Below are 23,452 nucleotides of genomic sequence, written 5' to 3' on the forward strand. Positions count from 1 at the left end.
TGAGTCACTGGGTTATCACAGAGGTGTGTTACTGGTAAGCAGTTATAGAAATGAAAAAGTGGGTCTCCAGATAATGGCGTGAGGTTGTTGATTTGATTTCCTTCAGTACTTTTAATTAATTAATTTTTGTAGGGAGTTGAGTAGAATATCAGTATAATCTTGTTTCCATTTTCATTTCTAAAAGTCAAAATAATATTGTGTATCTAATGATGGCATTATTAGAAAAATCAATATATGCAGGAGATGCTGAGATAGTGTATGCGGCAAGAGCTAAATAAGTTGATTGTTATACTCAGTTACATTTTAATTGATTTACATATATATTAGCTTTAAAGACAATCTCAGCATAAAAATACATTGACGTATAAATACAGCACCATGATTCATACACTTACTGTAATCAATTTTGAAGATTATATTTAATTTATATTTTATTTTCCTTGAGTTTGCCCAAAACTTGAAGTTTTTCTGTTCTCGGTATTTTTTGTAAATTTTTGGTGTCTGACTATGCAAAGCATGGCTGCCTTTGATTAATATGGTCTAGAGTGAAACAAATCAGCTGCTCTTTTTGTATGTATGAATTCCTCTGTTTCATCAAAGTGTCTGAAGAACCTTATTTCAATGTGATATATATTAGGTTAGTGTCATCATGACTTGTCTTAGAGCTGACCACTTACATGATGGTTGATACAGAATCAAATTGACTGAGGGACCTCCTTAAAGCTTTTTGACTTGATCTTATTTCAAATAAAGAAAGGAAAACAACACAACTATATAATGAGTCATACAAAGTTACTTTTTTTTTTTTTTTTTTTTTTTTTTTGCCAAAATACTTTTGTGGAAGGTAGTACTTCATGCGTATTTAATATGTCTTGTTCTCTGAATTCCAACTCTTGGAACATGATGAATATATATGTTCTGAACAGTGGTAGTGGCTTCCAGATTCACATGTAGAATCATTACAACTTCTATTTGTCCTACATAGTACTTTTTCTCCATTCTTGGAAAGACACCCTTGAAGGAACTCTCTGGCCCACATATGGGGGCTGTTCTGTGCTCTGTGGTGGGTGGTGATATCCATGGACATGGATACATAACAACTGGTCTTTCATTTTCTTCATGTGAATCCTTTTAAGAACTCTAGCTCTGCTCAGTGAAAAATGATGATGTACCTATTAGGACAAACAGAGATTCAGGAGGTTTTAAATCAAAGGGTTAAAAAAAAGAAAAGCTGTCTGCAGTTTAGTTTGTCCAGGATGTGAGTCTCAGCACAGAGGCAGTGCTGTACAGCAGTTGTGTAACACCATGAGATCTTTGAAGAAACTCAGTTTCTGTTGTCTTGGCTGTGGCCAAGTCTGTGGTCTTGGATAGTCAGTTCACCCTTCTGCTTCTTTTTCGTTCCCTACTTAGGTGATTCTTAACCCAATAGGTCCTTTCAATTAGTGGATACTTTCCTACATCAGAATAAACCTTTCTTATAGTTTCAATTTATGCTGCAATGCTGATAATCTCAAATACAGTGATTTAGGGCACTCCTTTCCACTCCCCAGCACTTAGCCATTGGTAGCATAGCTCAGTGAAACCAAGATACAGACACATTGCGAGGGGGCTGGAGCGTGGCAACACATCTATAGTGTTGCTTTTATTGAAGCTGCACTTTCTCCTCCTCCTCCTCTTCCTCCTTCAGAAGATGATGACGTTGTTTTATTTGTTTTAATTCTATAGTTAGCAAACTTAGCAAGCCAGCTTTAAAAGTAAAGCAGCAAGCAGTCACTGATCTGACACTGTGAGCTCTGTTTCTGTAGAAGCTTTGAGAGTAGAAAATAAGTGTCAATTCCTACCCCTAACTGGGGAGATTGTGCTCCAGAATGACACACCATGGAGTAGCTGGTAATTTCTGTCCCCTTTCTTTCTTTTGTGGCTGCAGGCACCTGATCATTAATGTCATCATGGTTAAGGAGTTAGATCCCTATTTCCATGGAAACATGGGGAAATGGCTTTGGAAACTTAGAGGCCCTTTATTTATCAGGTAGTATTTTGTCTCCTGTTTAAGCATTTATAACAAAGAAACCTACAATACTGAAATGCTTTAAGAGATACCATGTTAAATGAGGTGGACAGTTATATAAATGGGTGGCATTTAACTTTGCTCTGCTCTCTAATCCTGTACCAATGTATCAGCTGGTAGAGATCAGTGTGGCAGCACTGAGGCCAGTGGTACCAGAACATCTTCCAATAGCTAGGAGTTTGTCCCAGAGGACTGGTACCTACTGGGTTGGCCTCCCAAGGGGAGTGATGAGTTTCTCATTTCTTCAGAGCTGAAAATAAATGAGGTGAATCTCTGTACAAGTGTTGAAAGCATTAATTCAACCTCCGCTGCTGGATAAATGAGATAATCTAAAATATTTTTTGGATTCCCTATTATGCTCATAGATTATGAGGTATAAGAGTTAATTTTTTTTTTTTTTTTTTTTTTTTTTTTTTTTTCCTTTGCTCTGTGGGTCAATATTGATAGCCATTTAGTATGATAGACAGATGAATGTGTATTTAAGTACATAGTAATTTTAATCCTGTGAATGTTCAGGCTTGGTATTGCTTTCTTTCCCCTTCACTGTATTTACAGTGTTAACTACAAAAGACCAATAAAACATAGATAATGCACTTGGTACCCAAACGACACTTGGAGAGCTGAAATGCACAAAAGACAAAGGATGGAAGGATATGACTAAAAAGATGTAACTAATGGTATGTGAAACGACATTTTAACCCATTGTCTGAAGTTGAGGGATAAAGTAAGAATCCATTCACTGTCAGTGGCAATTTTCCTGTTGTCTTAGTTTAATTCTGGCTCAGCCAGTGTTTTTTTCATATTGCATGTTCCTATGCTTTCTCTTACAAATTACCAAATCATTTTCACATCTGAGAGAAGTCCTTGATCTGGTTTAAAAAATGTTTTCTCTCTCCCCTCACATGAATATCAACTATTACTATTTATCCCGCATCTGAACTTTGCTCACTTCTGTCACAACCTTCAGAAAAATTTCCAATTGCCAATATTAAACCTGATTTGAATAATAACTATGTACATAAATGTCCCTTTAGTCTTTTGCCAGCATGTCAAGTGAATAGTGCAGATGATTAAACCTAGAACGTGATATATCATGCTGGTACCTTGTCACCTATAAATAGTGAAGCAAGAACCCTAATGTGGCTTTGAATTCAGCAGTGGCTTCAGTTTTGTTTCTGACTATTCTTCTTGTACTGCAACCTTGGGAAAGAAAAAAGCCAACAACAACACATTTTACTTTCCTGAACCTTGCTGTTCCTTGAGCTCTTTAAATGTAGGACATCACATGCAGAGCTGAAGCAAGGGTGATAAGCATCTCTGCATTCCCTTCTGTGTCAAGCAGCTCCTAAAAATGATGGGAAAACAGGGCTGTGTAGGTGTCTAGGGGGAAATGTTCCATTTGGGTGGACTAGCATCAGGCTTGGTGTTTTATCTTCAGTGCCGCAGAGGGAAATCCCTAAATGTGAGGAATGCAGGGAGAGGCTCAAAGCAGCTGTGGCAGACCTAGTTTCTGGACAACCTGCTCCTTTTGTAAGTTTCTAGTTTAGTTGCCTCTGACTCCTTTTCTGACCTCCTTTTCTTGTGAGTGCCTCTTGTCAGATGAATTTATGGGGAGAGATGAGGTTGGTAAGCTGTATGATTAGGGATGATTAGCACAGTGGGAAGTCCATTTTCAGGTGAACTTTGGAAGAAGTTAATGTCAGTGAGACAGATGTCAGTGAGGCGGATGATGTGTGTAGTGATGTCAGATAAACTTTTCTTCGCTTCCCTCACAGATATATCCTTAGAAGTATTTCTGAGAAGATATTGTCAAGTTCTTTTCCTTCTTGTTTGAATTTGAAGCCAGTGACAATGGTCACACTAAAATTAATGTGGTCTGCTATAGAATAGAAGGTCAAGATACTGTTCTAAGTTTAGGGTGTAGTTATTCAGATGAGTTATGATAGTGAATTCCTTTTATTTTTGTTAGAAAAGAGAACAAAAAACCAAAAAACAACACCTCAAAACATATCCAAATCCCCAGCATCTGATGCAAACATTATCTACTGTGACCAAATCTGATTCTGAAATCCAGAACTCTGTGGGACCAGACTGCTGCTGAGGCAGAGATCTCTGCTGGTTCATGTCTATATAATGCTGGCTTTCTCCCCACTTTATAATGTGTTTTAAAATCTACAATGTGAACAACACTCTGAAAATGAAATTTTGCGAGTTATAATGCTGTGAAGTTGATGTTGTTACTGAGTTTAAAATGAAGTTGCAAATAGACCGTTAATTTAGTTAACAGTGTATTTTGGCATTATAAATTAGCCAGTAAATCAGAACAAATAGTTTCTCTTAAGGTTCAATTGCTCGTTGTTTTTCATCTGCAGCTTCTGGAAAAGCTTTTGAAACATTTTATTGATGAAGTGATGCACTCTCATCTGCATGTAGTACTTCTGTAACTCCAGCAAAGGTTTCTGGTGACATGATAGACCACAAGAACAAAGCTCAAGTTTCTCTCTCTCCCCCGGGTGGAATTACAGTCTCCATCAGTTAATGGAGCATTTCTCAACTTCAGAAAGTTGAATCCTGACTTGTCAAGGAAACAAAACTTACAGTAATGCTCCTACCAGCAGTGTGGTTTTAAAAGCCTACCAAAAAGAGCAGTCACTCAAATAGACTGCGTAGGTATTCATCCTTGTCTCTCCTGCATGCTCTGATTACAGTGCATTGTCAACATTGTTGAAGTGATGTCACTGGCATCTGATTCATGACCCCTTTATAACCAAAATTACTGCAAATTGAGACAGGCATTGCTGCATTATGGATGGGCTGTGACTTCAGCATTTGTCTTTGCAAACAGATGCCATAAAAACACAAGCAATCAGAATAACAAAATATATGAATGCCCTGGAAGGCTTGTAATAATCTGTGGTTTAGGAGTAATTCCACAGGAGATTACATAGTTTTATTGTATGTAATTCATTGTTTCATTTTTTTTTAAAGCTTTACTGAGTAGGAAGTTTGTACTTGATTTACCTGAGAAGGTGAGTGCTCTTCAAGCTCACAGCATCCTTTGTAGGCTCTCTGAATGGTTATTAAATTTACTTTCAGACCACAGGGCCCAGATCTGATCTCAATCACAATAAGGTGTTATTAAGTAGAAGTAATTTCTACATTCTGATTAGCACTAGTGAGACTACAGTAGAGAAGCATTTAAGTTGAAGCAGGGCAATTTTCTCACGTAAACAAGGTGTTTGTCTTTCTGTGTTCTGTGCTTTTTTTTTTTTTTTTTTTTTTTTTTTTTTTTGGTTTTGATTATAGTATATAGTTATATATTATTATATATTATATATAGTTACATATTATTGATATATAGTATTATATTAGCTCTTGTCATTATAAAAGTGAATAAAAATGATCTGTTTATGTGTTTCCCACTGCAATAGGAATTAGAGAATTTTCTTTATTTTCATGTAAGTCCTTAAAGTATTTTTCTCCAAGTCCTTGCATGGGATACAAAGCAGCATTGCTTCACTCAAGTCCATAGAGCTGTGCAGTATTTGCCCATTGACAATTTGGTTTCTTATTCCTGACATGGTTGCTGCTGGTTTCCAGGTGGTATGGAAAAGTGGGCTTCCCAGATAATTTCAGGGAAATAGAAGCATAGAACATATCCAAGAAAATGTGATGTGAAATGATGACTAGTATTAGTATTTCACCTTCATAAGTGTGTATATATATACATATATATACATACATATATATATACAATATACATATATACGTATATATATATATGTATATATATACACACATGTGTATATATATACACATATATATACAATATATATATATATTTCTGCTTGATTATTTTGGTTTATCATATAGACTTCTTCTCTCATGTTGCCCAGTGCTTCACCTGTCCAAAGGCTTTGGTGTGGTATTTGCTTTACAGAAGTTATCTGCATGTAATTGCTGGGATTCTAATGAGTAGCTCTAATTGCCTCCCTAGTGGATTCTTCTCTGTAGGAACTTTCCTTAACCTTTTGGTACTGCCTCGTGACTTGAAAACCTGAATGCTACTGTTGGGCTGTGTTGGTGCCTGCGGAGATGCTGTAACAACTGCTGTGATAGGGAGAGGGCAAGGATGTCTCCTGTGGTCACATTACTTTTGCCACTTAGGTGGTACTTTAAAATTTGTAAGCTCTGGCAGGCCTCTCTTTCCCAGCTGCTGATGTAGATGCGAGTACACTTACTGTTTACCAGCCATGCACGCAGCAACATGCTTCTGCTTTTCACAGTTCTGGTCTACAGCTCACCCATCTGTTAGCAGTGGCTGTCTCTGCTGTCATCAGTAGTACTGACCTATTATGTCACCTTGAGACTGGCAGAAATCTATACTAAATTACATTTAAATCCTAGGTGGAGCAGCATCTAAGCATGCTCTACTTAATATTTTATAACTTATCTATCTGTCCAGTGACCTCAAAATCTCTGTGGCTTGTTCCCAACTTTTGATCGAGATGTTCTGTACTACATCAGGAACATCACTGGAAGGGGAGCAATGTTGCCTCTTGAGTAAGACTATATTTAAAATGTCTTTATCTTTCTTTCCACCCATCTTTACTCTCCGTTATTTTGTGAAAACTCTCTTTATAAACTGGCATAACAGTTGGTGATTTTTTGAATTCTGGGAAAGTAACCGTGAGTAACTGGTTGTCCTACTCTTAAATAGAGCATTGTATTCATATTTATAACATATGTTGGTCTAATTAGATCTTCTAAAGTAATTTAGTTTTTCATACTGAGAAAAGGTCAGATTTTTCTCTTCTGAGTTCATTTGTTGCTCAGTAAGCTTGCAGAAGATAGTCTGGCCTGGCACCTTCTGTACCTTTCAGCTACGAAAAACATGCAGGATATCTTGGGATGGTTACTGTCCAAATAAATCACTTTTGTGATAGAGGCAAAAATATGGTATGCTATTTCTGCACCTTACTGTCATTTTGGTGTCAGGCTTATGTAATAGCATCATCTTTCAAGAAAACTTCAATGTAATGTTATTTCAGAGGAGTCAAATATTTTTTTCTTTTAATAGCACTATATCTGAAGAGAGGGATGTTCCAAGCAAAGATGAGCAAGTCCCTTTTTCTTGCTGATTTTTATCTAGCAGGAGATGCTTCAGGCTGAGACCACTGCCATTCATCAGTTGTAAAATGAGGATACATTTCCCACAGAGACCAGATCTTACAGGACACATGTTTATAGCATGCAGGAGGAAAAAGATAAGGCTAAAGATGGACTGATTGAATTGGATGATTTAATGTACTTTCTCATTGCTACAAGTGTTACTTCTGTGCTGAGTGTGAGATGCTGCAGGGTGAAAGTGTGCAAGATGTTTGTGCAGTGGATTCTTCTTTCTCTGCTAATTTGATGGTAAGGGATACTAATCTCCTCTGCTGTTATTTGCATGTCTTAAATGCTCGCTGGTAGAAGGAAGCCTCAGAAGCAAGTCTTTTATCTTTCATAAACAGGCATTATTTTCCTTTGATCCTATGGTGGTCTTATTCAGTGATTTCATTTCAAATTTCTCTCCAAATGATTCCAACAAATTATGCATTAATACAGGAGCTAAGAGCATGCCATTGTAAGTCCCCTTTGCATTGTCAAAATCTTTCAGATTAAAAAAAGTTCAAGTAGCATGGCATGGCCCAGATCTCTCCCAGGTGTGGGAGTATTGCAGTCACAAAGCTTCTGTCAAGATACAGAATCAGAGAATCATTTCAGTTGGAAGGGACACTTAAAGGTCATCTAGTCCAACTCCTCTGCAATGAATAGGGACATCTACAGCTAGATCCACGGTACTCAGAGCCTGGTCCAGCCTGACCGTGTTTCCAAGAACTTGACATCTAAAATTTGCCTGACCCTGAGGAGTGCCATCAATTTACTGTGCCTTTTCCTCAGGATCTATAGGCACTTCAGAAGCAGGACCCAGTACTTCAGTTGCCAAAAAAGAAATTAGAGGAAAATAAATCTTCTCCTCCCTGCTGTTCGCTTGATATGTGCATTTGACAGTCCTTTGTATTGTCTCTCTTAGCTTGCATATCTACAACTGGTGAGTCAACAGGGAGGAAGAAAAACCCCATATGTATATTTTAACAGAATTTAGATGAAAAAAAGAGAGAAACTGCTTAAAGGGCAGATAATGAGAAAAAATGAGCATTTCTGAAATTGGTTCCAAAACATAAAAAGACTCCAGTTACAGCATCTTGTTAATTAAATCCAGCAGAGCTGCTAATCAGTACTGAAGACCTCCACTTTCTTTTCAGTCACAATGATCATTTCTCTAGCTGGTGTAACATCTGTACTTCTGTGCCACAGCACTACCTCAAAAGCTTACCTAATTGAAGACTGCAAGCTGACCTGGGTGTAGATCTGTGATAGCTGTCCCTTGGAATGAGGAGGGATTGCAGCAGCTTCCCTCCTGATTTGACAGTACCTGGACCCTCATCACGGCACCCTTTTCAGTGTCCTTGGCATGCAGCAGGCTCTCAATACAATTCCAGTGAGATTTTTAACATTACATGACACAAAGTATGTTTTCTTAATCCCATGTGAAATGCTCCTCTGGGCAAAAATGCTAAGGTTCAGTGTGAAGAGATTGATTTGTGAATGGCTACACACAACTGCGAAGCTGATTATCACAAATAAGCTTGAAACATAAATATTTTTGGAGGCAACTCATGTTTTATTCAGGGATATATGAGTATGAATTAATGTTATATAAACATGCTGAGTATCCTGAGGTTAATGCCTCTCTGACTCAAACCATTTTCTGCTTCTTCTCTAGTTCTAGAAGCTTATTCTTGTGTGACATCAAGTGGACATTTTTTCTTCTCATTTTGGAATTGCCAGTTGAATATGGGGGGTGGGATGTTCAGAAAGATCATGGCTTATTATGGATCATTTTTGCTACTCAGATTCTTCATTCCTTGCCTAGGCTGAAGCTCATAAACTGAAAATGTGGTGTTTTTGGCCTGTATGAAGATGACCTGAAGAGCTGAACAGCTATCCCTTAGTTTCCAAGTCTTTCATCCTAAAATTTAAAGTAAAAAAAAAATAAAGTCAAGAACAGTGTGGTGGGATAAAGGTGCATGTTCATGGTAACACTTGTCCAGCCCGATAACCCTGCTAGGAATTAAGGGCTCATTGTCTCAAGTGCTTCAAAACAGAAGGTTTTCTAGGGACAGAAGCTCTGGTGTTGAACTATACAGTCTTAGTTCTGAGGAATGAGAAAGAAAGAGGTGCTTGTTGAAACTTTTTTGTCTCTGTTCTTATTTTTCATACAGTCCTGGAGAGGGAATATGGAGGTCAAAAGCTTTGTCGTATCTCAGTCACTGCCTTCCTTCCTTCAAGAGAAAATATAATTTGCTTTTTGAGTGATAGTCTTGCTTGTTATCTGACTTTCTCAAGTATCGCTCTAATGAAAAGTAAATGTAGGCCTTTATTTTGTGTCCATGAATGATTCAGGCAAAACCTGAACTTCCTTCCCCACTTGGTTATCTGGACAGATATCCTTTCTGTAAAAATTTTATTTGGAATTCAAAAGTCTAACTTGTCTCTCAAAATAAGGACTATTTTTATGTCTTGTATGCTTTCAAAATCTTTTGTAATAAAAACACTATTCTGGATTGTTTGAAAGCTTGCTCTTGTTCTGGATTATTCCTTCAGTCAGGTATTTGTCTGTCTTGGAAGATGGTTTGATTCCTGTATAAATATTTGGTCACAAAATTCCTTTCGCATAAAATATTCCTTTATTTAATCTACTGTCTGAGAATCTTGATTTTTTTTTTTTTTTTTTTTTTTTCTTGACTAGTGAGTATGGATCTTTATTACCTATTTTGTTTTCTCTCTGCACACTCAGAAAATGATAATCTTAATTTCAACCCATGAATCTCTGAATCTCTTCTACTTACTAAATGGATGCTTGTAAATGGGTAATGTAGTGAAGGGTCGTGAGAATTGAATTTCAGATTATTTCCTTTCTCAAGGCAAAGAGTCTACACACACACAAAACAAAACAAAACAAAACAAAAAAACAAAAGGAAAAGGCACAACGATTCAGGGACATGAAAATAGAGTATAAAAAAAAAATAAATAAAAATCACATTTGTATGAACTGTCTGCAGCTTGCAGTGCAAAACTGCAAGACACACATTTGATTTGTAGAAAAGGAGAAAGTCGGAATATTTTATTGCATAGTTTGTGTGAGGCCATACAGTTCTTGAGTCATAATGACATTTCAGCTTGTGTAAATAACATATGTCTTCAGAAGATCCTGGTCTGATAGAGAAATTACCTTAAACTAGTTGATTTTTAAAGCAATGTGCTAGCATCTGAGAGGCAAGAAAACATTTTCAAGACTGATGTTAAAAGATGAAAAATAAAACTCTATCACTTTTTTAAATGTACTGTTCCAAGCTTCTGAGGATTTGAAGCCATTCCTCCCTGTCTTGTGTTGTTCTCCTCACTCCTTCATTATCTTTCATGTGAAATGAATACCATTTGATATCACCAAGAAGGACCCTTCAATCTTATTCTCTTTTGTTTGGCAGAATGATCTCATAGGCTCTCTGTACCGCTTTCAAAAATCAGTATGTATGATTTTAACTTATTATAGGGAAAATAAATAACATGATCATACCATAATCACATCCATTTAATTTGCTCATCATTTTGCATCTATACTTGAACTACTGGACACAGGTCCTGGAATGTACTGTGAGTTTGTCTGAATCAAATTCATTTTCATGAAAATACTTCACACTCAGACTTCCTTTGCTTTTTCAAATAAAAACGTATCAATCTTCTGTAATTCTGATGGCGATTCTATGATGCAGCTGGAAATCATTTATACTTGGATTTCCCTAGAGCATTTCTCATTGTTTACTTGGAAAGATAGTGATTAAATTTTATTATCCCAGTTTGAAGATTCTGGCATCAGTTGAGCAAATGTGATATTCCAGGTTTGTATATGTGTCTTTATCCTAACATAACCTCACCCAAAGGGTTTTGATCCAAATGCTTAATGATTTTCAGATCAAGGCTTATGGGTGCCTTCTATTCGGTAGAAGTATCATACAAAAGCTGAAGTTTGTAGATTAGGTTTTGATTCTTTGAATAGAATGTGAGAACTCAAACAATAGTAATTTTAAGGAAGATTGTATGGAAAACACTTAGGGTGAAAATTACAAACAAACTGAACCAGCAGAGGAGACTGGGCATAGCTTCTCAGTAGGAGTAAGAAAAGAAACAATGGGACTAATTTGAGATGGGTCTTGTTAGCTTTATGAGTGCAAACATATGATACATTTGCCTGTAACAAATAATACGTTTTTACTATTTGGAAGGTCTTTCCCAGACCTGGCATTTATAGCTTGGAGAACTAAAGGCTGAAAAACTCTCTCCTAAATCAAGTTGTTTTTTAATGCAGTAAAAATAAGACAAAGTAATTTAGTTCAAGAAAGCATTTTTTCCTTCTTTGACCTTTCCTGGGCTCCTTTGTTAGTCTCTCTAGGTGAATTACAGAGATAAAGGGCACTCCTCATCTTTGTTAGATCACCACCTGTATTGCTTTTGTTTTTCCTTTCCTCTTCACAAAAACTAAAGTTGGCATTTCTGTTACCACAAGGAGTCCTCCAAGGACTTTCATGTTTTTGCTATAATAGAAATGATGGTGTTTGTAGATATTTCAGAAACAACACATTTAAACAAAACCTTGTGAAGGACTTTGGTCCTAAAATCTAGTTGTCTTCTATTGTAAGTGTCCTTGATATTTAATCCTATTTGAAAAAAAAACTGAAGAATAATTTAAGAGCAAAAGAAGACCAAGAATCTGGTGATAATCCAGTGATATAAATAAACCTGAGCTCTGATAGGAGCTCAGATAATTCTACATGACTTGGTTTCATTCTTTCTTGAGTATCTGCTTAATTACCTGACTGGATCCAGGGCACCTTAATTTTCCTTATTGTTTGTTAGAAGTGTGTGGGGGTACCCAGGGCCTGGCTGATGAAGGTGCATAGGAAAAAAGTCATTTCAAGGCAATATAGACTTCAAAGTGATTTATAGATTCAGATCAAAATATTGGTCCCCTTGGCAAGACCTAATAAGAAATGGCATAGTCTCAATAACTTTTGAGAAGACAGGCTCGATATAAGACAAGATTAAAAGAACTGAGGAATTTGACATAACTCCAGATCTAATTAAGTCCATAATTTACTTTTCAGATGGTAGAATATTATGCTTAATATATGCCTACTAGCAAAGCTGAGAAGAGAATAGAAAAATTAATATGGTGGAGAACTTTGGCTGGCATTTGCGCTGTTCTGACTTGTGCTGTATTGACAAGTAATCTGAGCTCCAAGTATAACTGCAGGGCAGTGTCAATTTCCATGACTGCATTTAAAAAAAACTACCAACATATTAATAATACAGTGGAGGAATGTCACTTTCAACACAGCCTGTTTCATCATCTGTTTGGTTCTTTTGGGACAAGAAAGTAACCTGCCACTTGTGGACCCACAGTACCTTTTGAAGAAGTATGCCATTGTGTTAATGCTACAGGAATGAATGTGTTTACTCATAAAACACAACACAGCATGGCAGAGGCTCTTTGTTATCCTGACCAAACTTTCTGGAGTTCTCTTGCGCCTTTTCTTTTGCCTGTTGTTTATTTCCATTCACGGGATTCCTCTGTATTACTTGTATCTCCAGTTGATCAGCTAGTTTATTCAAAAATGATGACAAAGTTTAGATGTCCCTCTTCGGTCAAATAAAAGCTGGATATAGTGTTTTGTTTGATAATTTGAGCACTCTTACTTGGCGAGTTGACATACAGTAGTCACATCTCAGCACTGGGTTTGCTGTTTGAAATTCTTAATTAGATAATTAATGGAAATTTATTTCATTGTCACTAAGTTGGTCTCTTGTGGACAAGAGCACTCCTGTTGGATGGGTGAGAGCTGGGCTTAAGGCTGAAAGCAGAGCTGCTCAGTGCCACCGTGTTTTACAGACGTACTGTTTTCAATGTAGTTTTTGCTGCTGGACTGTGTAGCGAGGAAGGAAAGATCCTTTCAATAACTAAAGGGTGTCTATGAGTAAGAGGGGGACAGGCATTTTAGCAGAGTCTGTTGTGATAGAAAAGGGGAAATTGTTTCAAACTAAAAGAGAGGAGATTTAGAGTGGGTATAAGGAAGAAGTTTTTTTATGATGAGGGTGGTGAGGCCCTGGCACAGATTGTCTAGAGAGGCAGTGGGTGCCTGCATTCCTGGAGGTGCTCAAAGCCATGCTGAATGGGTCTCTGAACAGCCTGATCTAGCTGTTCATTTCAGGGGAGCTGGACTAGATGGCCTTTAAGGGTCTCTTCCAACTCAGCTGATTCATTGATTCTATGTTCTGTTGGAGGAGCTGATGCTGGATGGTTGGGAAGCTACCAACATCTCTGTTTTTCCCTGGGCAGCAAGCAATCAGTGATGAGCAGAAGCAGGTATTTCATAAGTCCATTTCTCCTGAGTACTAATTTAATTTCTTACATCAGTGTTCACCACCAAGGATGCCTGAGTGTCCTATTCATGTGGATAAACCTGATGAAAATGGAGGTTAATGTAAGAGGCTAAAAAATACATTGGTAAAAGGGCCAATAACTAATCAAAAAGATTTCATTTTGCTAAGTGTTTTGAAGGAATGCAAACAATAAATAGCTAAGAGAACTTTACATCTTCTCTTAAATCACATCCAGTCCAAAAGGCGATTAAATGTTCACATAAGGCCTACAGGGTACTGCTGTGGTAACCCAGCAGTAAGTTTCAATCTATGATAGAAACAGGTATGGCTGCTGATAAAATGTAGGATAATAAATATACGGTTGAATATGATGTTGTGGAGGAGAGCTGGCACTGCTTTCCTCAGGGAAGCCAGGATTCATGAGTCCCACAGAAATTGCAGGCAGAAGCACAAGGCTGCATTCTGACTGAGGGAGTACATACACAGCTCCCATCAAGATGGGGAAAAGGTTTCTGGAGCAGAAAGTAGGTCCGGGAGGGGTGATCTTCATGTGCTCAGCTAACAACTGAAATGTATAATGGCAGGGTTTTTAGTGGGGTGGGAGTCTACCTCTGATGACCTGCAGATCTGTGGTGGCAGCAGTGTTGCTCAGCACACTGAGCCTGACAGAGAGCAAAGTGTGAGGAGTTCAAGCTTGCTGTTGCTCTTTGTAGTCATTTGGGGTGGGCACAGGCTGATGTAAAGTTAGCAGAAAGATCTCATGATGCTGAATGACACAAATTGTAGTTGAAATGTGAAATGTACAAAAGCAAAAATAATACACTTGAGGTATGGAAAGCCTAAAAGTTTGGACCTCATATTAGTGTTTAGCACTCAGGAAAAGATATCTGTGGATGACCGAGTACTATGAAACGATTACTTTGGTGCTCACAGTGATCATAACAGATGAGAAAGGCTGAAAACATGAAGGAAAAAGGGAACAAAAAGTACACTGATACCACTGAATAAACCTTTAGTGTGGACAGAATTTGAAAATTTGTTCGTGTTCTGGCAATCCTATCTTCTCAAGATGTAACTTAGCTTGAAAAGGTCAACAAAGATGTGCCAATCTCAGCATGAGCAAAAGCCTAAACGGTCTAGGGTGCTTCCAAGTGGGAGAAGACAAGAAGAATGAATGAAGGGGTATCAGAACAGAGATTCATAAAATCACAGAAGGTGTAGAAGAGCAGATTATTGCTCACTGTTCCTCACAATATGACACTCCGATTAAATTATCAAACAGAATTTTTGAAACTGACAGAAGGAAGTATTTTGCACTGCCCGTAATTAAATTAAATTGTGTAGCTCATTACATAGGCTGCTGTGGAGACCAAGAGTATAAATGGGTTTAGGGAAGGACCAGCACATTCCTAGAGTAAAGAGCCATTACAGACTATTAAGCCCAAAGGTCTGGAAGCAGTCTCCAGCTCAGGAAGTCCTCAGACTACTAATTACTGGAAACTGAGACTGGAGTATGTCAGGGGAAAAGATTACTCAAGTAGTGCCAGTGCTTCTCTAAATACCATGCTACTGGCTATTGTCAGAAAAGAAATCTAAGAGCAGAAAGATTTTTTTTTTCTTTTTTATTTTATTATTATTATTTATTTGTTTGGAGGTGTCTTCTCTTATATATAATGTAAATGTAAAAGATTTGGAAATCATAGAGTGGAATTGAGTCCTTTGTCTTGTGGTTGCTGCAAAGGAGAGTATTGCATGCCTTGAAGGAAAACTGGGAGCAGCAGGTAGCCAGAATGCCATGCAGTCAGCAGAGATGCATGTGGAGCACTGAAATAATACCAGAACTCAGCCAATATGTTTTGTTCATGACTTCCAAAAGCACCAAAACGCAGGAGTGAAAACCACCTCCAACAAACTCTAGCACTTACAGATTATGCATACACAGTGCAGGCATTGCCTGGCCTTGTGCAGGAATTTCCACATTGCGGTTGGCTGACCTGAGAGCTTAGAGACATGGGATTTGTCTACGCTGAATATTTAAGAAAAACAGAGCACTTACACTTAACTGGTATTGTGCAAATGACTGGCTTTTTTCTTGGTAGATACAGAAGTTACCTTCAACTGAGATGGCCTAGCCATAAGACCAGAAAACCAGTCCCTGCATTTTTCTGATTTCTCAGTCTTCCAGCTGGGACTCTACTTTTGCCTCTGTAAAAAGGAGGACAGCACCAGCATGGAAATGCAACAACACCAACCTCAGTGACAATTAAAATGCTTAATCTGTTAACCATGCGAAGTGCTAATATGCTCTTTATTTTGTAACTATTATTATTTTTTTAAATACTCAGATGACAACTACTGACTGATTGTCTTTTGTGGTTTTGAGGATTGAGGCATAACTACTCAGTCTAAGCCACTCACTGAACAAAATTCTTTTATGCCCAAGGACAAGGAAAAGGTTCAATAAAGCCAAATCCTGGTATATAAACTCAAATCTCCCCTCATCAAATATGTATCCTTTGATCTAATAAAGTGATCCTTTGATCTAATAATAAATCTTGCCTTGACTTTTTAGCAAAATGAGAATGTTTCCTTCCTTCCTTCCTTCCTTCCTTCCTTCCTTCCTTCCTTCCTTCCTTCCTTCCTTCCTTCCTTCCTTCCTTCCTTCCTTCCTTCCTTCCTTCCTTCCTTCCTTCCTTCCTTCCTTCCTTCCTTCCTTCCTTCCTTCCTTCCTTCCTTCCTTCCTTCCTTCCTTCCTTCCTTCCTTCCTTCCTTCCTTCCTTCCTTCCTTCCTTCCTTCCTTCCTTCCTTCCTTCCTTCCTTCCTTCCTTCCTTCCTTCCTTCCTTCCTTCCTTCCTTCCTTCCTTCCTTCCTTCCTTCCTTCCTTCCTTCCTTCCTTCCTTCCTTCCTTCCTTCCTTCCTTCCTTCCTTCCTTCCTTCCTTCCCTCCTTCCCTCCTTCCCTCCTTCCCTCCTTCCCTCCTTCCCTCCTTCCTTCCCTCCTTCCCTCCTTCCTTCCCTCCTTCCCTCCCTCCTCCCTTCCTTCTCTTCCTTCCCTCCCTCCTCCCTTCCTTTCCCTTCCTTTCTTTCTTTCCATTTGTTATACCTGACAAGCCTAAATGGCAGATTGCTTTTGGTTTCCAAGATAGCCAGCTTCTGTGTTGGAGTTTCCCTAACCAGCTATGGATTTAGTATCAGATATTTTTGTCCTACATATGTAATAACATACACGTGTATGTGCACCTATACTTATTCACAGTGCTCATGTGTTAGATGGATTGATAATTCCACCTACTACAAATTACTGTTACCTGATTTTCAAAATTAATGAAGAAAATATAGATTATGGTAGGACACAGCATTTCCTTGCTGTTGTGTATAATCAACAAATATACGGAGTGGCATAGCTAGAAAGATTACCATGGTGGAAAGAGATAATTGAAAGTAAATGAAAATGCTCATCTGTGTCCTAGGTTCAGAGACAAACTCCAAAATGAGCAACCTCCAGAAAGAGATCCTTCTGCAGTGGCAATCGGCCCTTAAATGGGTCTTGGAGAGCTGTGCTTTCATTCATTCACTTGGCACAGTAGAAAGGAAATTACTAGGAATGCTTACTGAAAACCTCTCATGTTACCTTTCTATTGGAAAAGTGCCAGATAGTATACTGTGCTAGTTAGGTTAATATGAGATAGTCTCTTGGATACTCAGCATCTGCTCTATTATCAGATTCATTCTACTCTCCCTTCCCCCTATTTTTTCCCTCTATCTTCTGCATTATGCTTATTAGAAAGTCATGTGCTTGTTGTTAGACTAACCTCTTTATTTGTGGGAAAGGCTTCTGTAGTAAACATGGTGTTCTGACACTGTCTTTTTGTCCCCAATAAAGTTCTGACAAGAAATGGTGTAGGTGTGGGCATTTCTAGCTTGCCTTCAGGTATAAGCATTATTTCTGACTGGTTCATGCAATTTTGTGATTCCTGCAATCATTAAGGTTTTTGTGTTGAAACAAACCTGGAAAAAGGCATTTTCATGCCTATGTTTTGTGGGCTTTCCAGCCAAAGTCCTAAATCTAACCTGGCACATAAAGGAATGACTGACTGTTTTTGCATATCTCTGCCAAGCATCCCCTAAAAGACTCTCTGACCTCTGCTTGCCTTTAAAGAGAATGTGGGCCATGTGTCATGTTCTGCTACAGGAGGCTTGCATGTCTGTAATTCTGACTTGAAAGAGTATCCAAGGCTTGATGCTTTGATGTCTGTAGCCATTAATTAGGCATATTTACCTTCTATGTGTGCTGAATTTGCTTTCCATCTGGGAGCCTTGTCCTCAGACTGGGTCAGATAAATTTATTCCTGGAATATTCATTGCAATATTTGCTTTATTTAATCTGTGTAGTGGATTGATGCAGCCTTACTGGCTGTATTGTTTGGCAAGTAATAGGCTTTAAGCAGAGTTTGGTGAACATGTTGTCATTTTTCATCGATAAAGATTAATTACAAACACCTATTTAGCCACTTTTGCTTGAGTACTTTGCACAAAGTGAAAGCTATCTTCTTCTATTATGAGGGCAGGACTAAGTAGTGAGTGATGCAAGGTGAATAATGGGATACAGCTCCACCTTCACCAGAACAAACGGTCATGTTATAAATATGGTTAGGTAGAAGAATGTACTGTTGTGTTTAGTAATAGACAATAACCAGATTGCTAGCAAGTCAACATGGAAGGAGGCTGCCAAATTTTGGACAATTTACAGAAAGAATGTCATTTTTTTAAAATATACTTTTATAGTTTCTTGTGTTTCTTTAAGGCTTTAAGGCTTTTGTCTCGTCCTTGAGAAGATCTGTTAGATTATATTCTGCTAAAATACCTGACTGAAATTGTGCCTAAATTGCTCCATCTTGATACATTGCCAAGGAGCAAAAGTCTTTTCATTGGGCTCTTTTCTTCTAATGGATTTTATTCAAGTGTAAAATATCTTGGAAAAGTCTTTTAATGTCAATGTCTAGCTTGTTTTAAGTGGAAAGGGGGCACAGGATGCTCAGAGGCTGTTGAAGTGCTCAGTTGTTTGTGCTACCCACAGAAAAGAGAATTTAAGACATTCTAATTGAGCCCACTCCATTTTTCTGGATGTATATTATGAGCTGTGAGGCGTCCAAGCTCCTTTAGACTGGATATGTATTGCACCGTGTTTTTTCGGGACAATGAAATGATTTATTTAGCATATGGCTGACCTGGATTGTCGTTACTGGCTCAATTGACCTTTATTGCCATGAGACAGTGGTAAGACTGGAAGATGCTATAAATAGCTGTTGCACTGTGGGAGCGGTACCATGAAAATGTACTTTACACAGACTGTCGTTTCACTGCGCGGGAGTTGAGTGCATTGGGCAATACAAAAGGAGAGATCTCTCCTTGATGTGTTTTTGTTGTTAGTCTTTTTTTTTTTTCCTGTTTGAAATTATTGCAGCTGAAGCTATAAGATTGTTTTGGACACTGTCATCAGGTGCAAAAATAGACGGTGCAATAGTACTGTGAAATTATATGAAGCCTACCATCTTAGAGAAACTGAGCTTTGTATCACCAGTGTCTTGTGCTTCCATCTAATGACTTGCTATTCAAGGCTGATTTTGTAAGACTGAGTGCAGCTGGGGAAACAGGTTGATGGAAATGAACTCGGTCCTTGTGGAACTCTAGTCTAGTGATGCTGGCCAACATCTGTGAGTGACATATCTGTGCAAGGAATGTCTTTGGGCCAAAAAGATAGTATTTAAATATAAGGGGAAAGCAGCTTCAATATCTTCTGATTGACAAAATATTGACAATATTGACAAAAAGGATGTGTCCCAGTGTCATATTTTATGTAGTTTGATGCTGAATGGAAGACTTCTCCCAACCTGCAAACCAAGTAAAATCCACCCCCCTGGCTCTCTCCTCCCCCAACCCCCCCCCCCTTTTTTTTTTTTTTTTTTTTGTATAAACTCATATTTCATTCCTCTAGTAAAAGCTATTTGGAACTACATGTTAATTCATTCAGCAGAATCTGCTGGCATGTAAAGAATAAGTGTAAGTGTAATAATTGAGGATTTCACTGAAACTGGCAAACAGATCCATATGCAGCCCACTGGGTTTGATGTTTCAGCTTAGCGTCAGTTGAGTAACTGATCTTCATTAAGCAGTAATTTTCAGTGATCACATTACTTCATTATTTTTTTTTCCCTAAACTGTTTTAGCAGGAGATGGCACTCAGGCACCTTTAAACCCAAACTGAAATTAGATGCTATGCTGCCTCTTCTGACTTCTGGAAAAGGGTGGGGTGGATGATAATATTGGATAATTATATTGAATATAGCCTCAATTTATCTATTTTTTGTCTTTTCAATTTGCAGGAAAGCAATCTCCAGGTCAGGCCTCCAACACTTGGCTCCTGTGCATTCCCTCAACATTGCAGTCTCCAATGGACCTGTGAAGGAACCAAGGGCAGCCTTAGAGTGGACTGTAGGTGTTTGTTTCTATGGCAATGTATCTCTGGCTAGTGCTCCCTCCAACCTTAAAACAACATTAGACGTTGCACTGCTGTCAGTATTAGTGCTGGTCATTAGCAATACGCTTCCATTATGAAATCAAGCAGAAGGCAGAGACATGATAATGAGCAATGACTTGAGCAGCACTGGACAGAGTTGTTTAGACTTTCCAGTCTTGGGAACTGTCTGGCTACATTTGCTCACTGCCTTCTTGACAAGGACTGCTATCCATTGGTGATTCAATTTTAGTGTAGCAGGATTTTTTAGTTTTAATTTATGCACCAAAATTTAAGGCTGGGCATTCATGGTGGGTTGGCTGGGTCTGTAGGGGCAGCAGTAGAAATCTTTGGTCACGATGCTTTGCAAGCATGGCAGAACTTCTGGATCCTAGCTGGGCTGGAGACACAAAGCATCTGTTTCTTTCCCCAGTATTGCTTTTCCTACTTCTGTTTCTGGACCAGTTCAGAATGGGTTGGTTATGCACTTTCTGCACTGTCTAATGTAGTTATGTGTTAGTGCATGTCAAGAAATTGATCCTTAAGCCAGCAGGTGGAAAAAAAAAAGGCCCATTTAAAGCAAAGTACGCAGTAGATTTTACACTGTGCTCTCAGTAAGGAGCTACCCATCTGTCCTTTGGATAAAGACAATTTCTGTTTTGATGAGTATGGCTTATGGTTCATCTCAGATGGCTTTTATATCAAGATTGAATGGCTTTCTAGATGTTGTACAGCTGTAACATTCAAAGTTTAATGGGATAAAATTTTACAGGCTGCACTGCAAGAAGCTAGTTTGGATTCAGTCTGATTTTACATTATGGTAAAGAGGAGTGTGTTAGAATGAGTTTGAAAGCATGCATAGAAGAGCTTGAGTTGAGAATATCTTGATCTTTAGGTGCAGGAAACTTGGGTCCTGATTCAGCAAGGCATTAAAACATATGCCTGCTTTCAGTGATCTAGGCTTTCTAAATGATCCTCTTGATTTCTGTTTCTTCAAAGTACAGGCTAAGTTAAACATCTTTCAGAATTGTAATTGAAAACAAAAACAAAAGAGGAAAACAAACAAAAGACCACAAAATCCCATGATTTATCCTTCCTAAAAAGTAATGTTTGTTGTTACTGATTGAAGAGGTGAGTCAACACTGTATCGTGTGGAGAAAGGATGTGAGTGGAAAGACATCAGATGTTGGAAGGAGCCAGGACTGACCAGCTGTAGAAACTGATGAATGCTGGAGGGAGCAGGATTTCTGCAGGTTAGAGATTAAGCATGAGTAAAAGAGATAATAGAGAAGAGATCTGGAGGTGTGAAGAAGATAAAATGGATCAAAGTTTATAATGGGTAGTGAATGTCAATTAAAAAAAAAAAACAAAACTGGTAGGTTTTAAAAACTGCTATTTATTTCCAGGTGTATATTTGGTAGAATGAGGGGTTTCTTACCACTGTATTAGAGCCAGAGATGCCAGATGTATTAGAGCCAGAGAGGAAGTCTTTGTAGTGAGTCACTGGAAGGTAGATTTAATCAGAACATGTTGCATCCCCATTTGTGTAATCCTTCAGTATTTCCAAGATGGTTCTCCAAGGACTCATACTGGGAGACCTTTCTAATGTCTGATGAAATTTCCAAAGTTCCAATGAACAGAATTTGTCAGTTGAACTTACAGTAGGAAATGCAAAAGAAATCTATCCTTGTTGCCTTCACAGTAGTAACTGGAAAGAATTTCCTGGCTATATTCATTTTTGGCAATTTTGCAGATGATTTGTCATTATCAGATGGCCTTGTGAACTGGACACTGATTCAGGGAGTGGGATTTCTGTTTCTTGCCCTGTCACTGACCTTGTGAGAGAGCTCAGATTAATTGTTTTGCCTTTCAGTACGCCAGCCTATTTGGCTGTAGAATGGAGGTGTTTTTAAGACCCTTTACATAAGAAAATACATATTTTAGTGTTGTGATTACTGTCTGTCATCCCTGATGCTCATTTTCTCTTACTTGCAAATACTCATCATATTTTCTACATCTGATTCAAGTTAACTTGTAGCTAATTTAGTAATATTTATTCACAGCAGAGTCATACACAATATATTTTCAGGAGTAAGTGATGCTATAGCTACAGGGCAATGTGGAAGTTGCCTTACCAAAAGAAACCACCTTGAATACCAGTCTCTGTGATATATTTGTTATTCTCAGCCTCTTTTCTGACCCTCCACCAATTCAGGCAACACTCTTACATGTTAAATGATGAAATAAGCAATTCTAGCCCAGATCCTCAAATAAGCACAGGCCAATGCACTTCATATAGTGCGTGTGTACTGCTGAGGATCTTGATCTTTCTTTATTTTCATACTGCCACATTTTCACAAGGAAAATAACAATAATTTTTTTTTTTTTTAAATTATTTTCTTTTGTGTGTGTGTGTGTGTGTGTGTGTGTGTGTGTAAAGTCATCCTATATTTCCTTCTTACATATTGTCTTTTAGCCTTTGGTACATACAAAAATATCGACAGCTACTAGGAAATTAGTGTGTTTTCTACTGGCCAAAGCTGTCTCATTATTATTTTATTTTTGACCACTGTGTATTTGTCTGATGATGCCAGTCTCTTGCTTTCTCATCAGTAGGTACTTAAGGCCTGTGACCATGCAGTCTTAGAGTCCTAGTTATGTCCCTTAAAGGATGTGTGAGAAAATGCATCTTTCATTCCTGGAATTCAGTGAAAATACTTGAGACTGATCTGTTCTTTAAGTACTGTTAAAGCACAACTGAGTTATCTGGATGCAAGCTGAGTGTTCTTCAAAGGAGAAATATTGTAATTTTGGACAAATAATTATACATATAAAATCCCCTGAAACTTTTAGGTCTTAAGAAATAAAACAAACAAACATCAAAGCTTTGTGATAGTAGAAGTTCAAAATTGTAGTGTTTAGTAATATGTGATAACAACTTATAAAATTAATTGGTTGAAAGTGTCTATTACAGAGAGAGTGTTGAGGTACTGGAACAGGCTGCCCAGATAGGTTGTGGATGCTATATCCCTGGAGGTGTTCAAGGTTGGATGAGGCCCTGGGCAACCTGGTCTAGTACCAGACCTGGAGGTTGGTGACTCTGCCTGTGGCAGGGAGGTTGGAAATTGATCATCCTTGGGGTCCCTTCCAAACCAAGCCATTCTGTGATTCTATTCAGCTGCATGGGACATTTTAACACAAAAACCTTTGTTCTTTCTACTAAATAGTAGAAACTTTCAGGCTGAGATCACTTTGGGATCACAGAGACATGGTGTAATAGCACATGCAGCTGAAGAGTCACAATGCATGGATGAAGACTTTTTAG

At 38.2% G+C, this 23,452-nt stretch overlaps 1 protein-coding gene across 4 annotated transcripts in view; it reads left to right on the forward strand.

Annotated features, from left to right (window-relative positions):
- The window catches only part of DGKI (diacylglycerol kinase iota), a 206,354-nt gene that overhangs the window by 56,977 nt on the left and 125,925 nt on the right, over nucleotides 1–23,452 (forward strand). For all 4 annotated transcript variants that reach the window (XM_072346703.1, XM_072346788.1, XM_072346853.1 and 1 more), the window contains exon 2: nucleotides 19,997–20,105. In XM_072346703.1, the coding sequence (XP_072202804.1) occupies nucleotides 19,997–20,105 (109 nt within the window). The remainder of the gene's footprint in view (nucleotides 1–19,996; nucleotides 20,106–23,452) is intronic.

The sequence above is a fragment of the Excalfactoria chinensis genome, chromosome 1 (assembly GCF_039878825.1).
Source record: "Excalfactoria chinensis isolate bCotChi1 chromosome 1, bCotChi1.hap2, whole genome shotgun sequence".
Lineage (NCBI taxonomy): Eukaryota > Metazoa > Chordata > Aves > Galliformes > Phasianidae > Excalfactoria > Excalfactoria chinensis.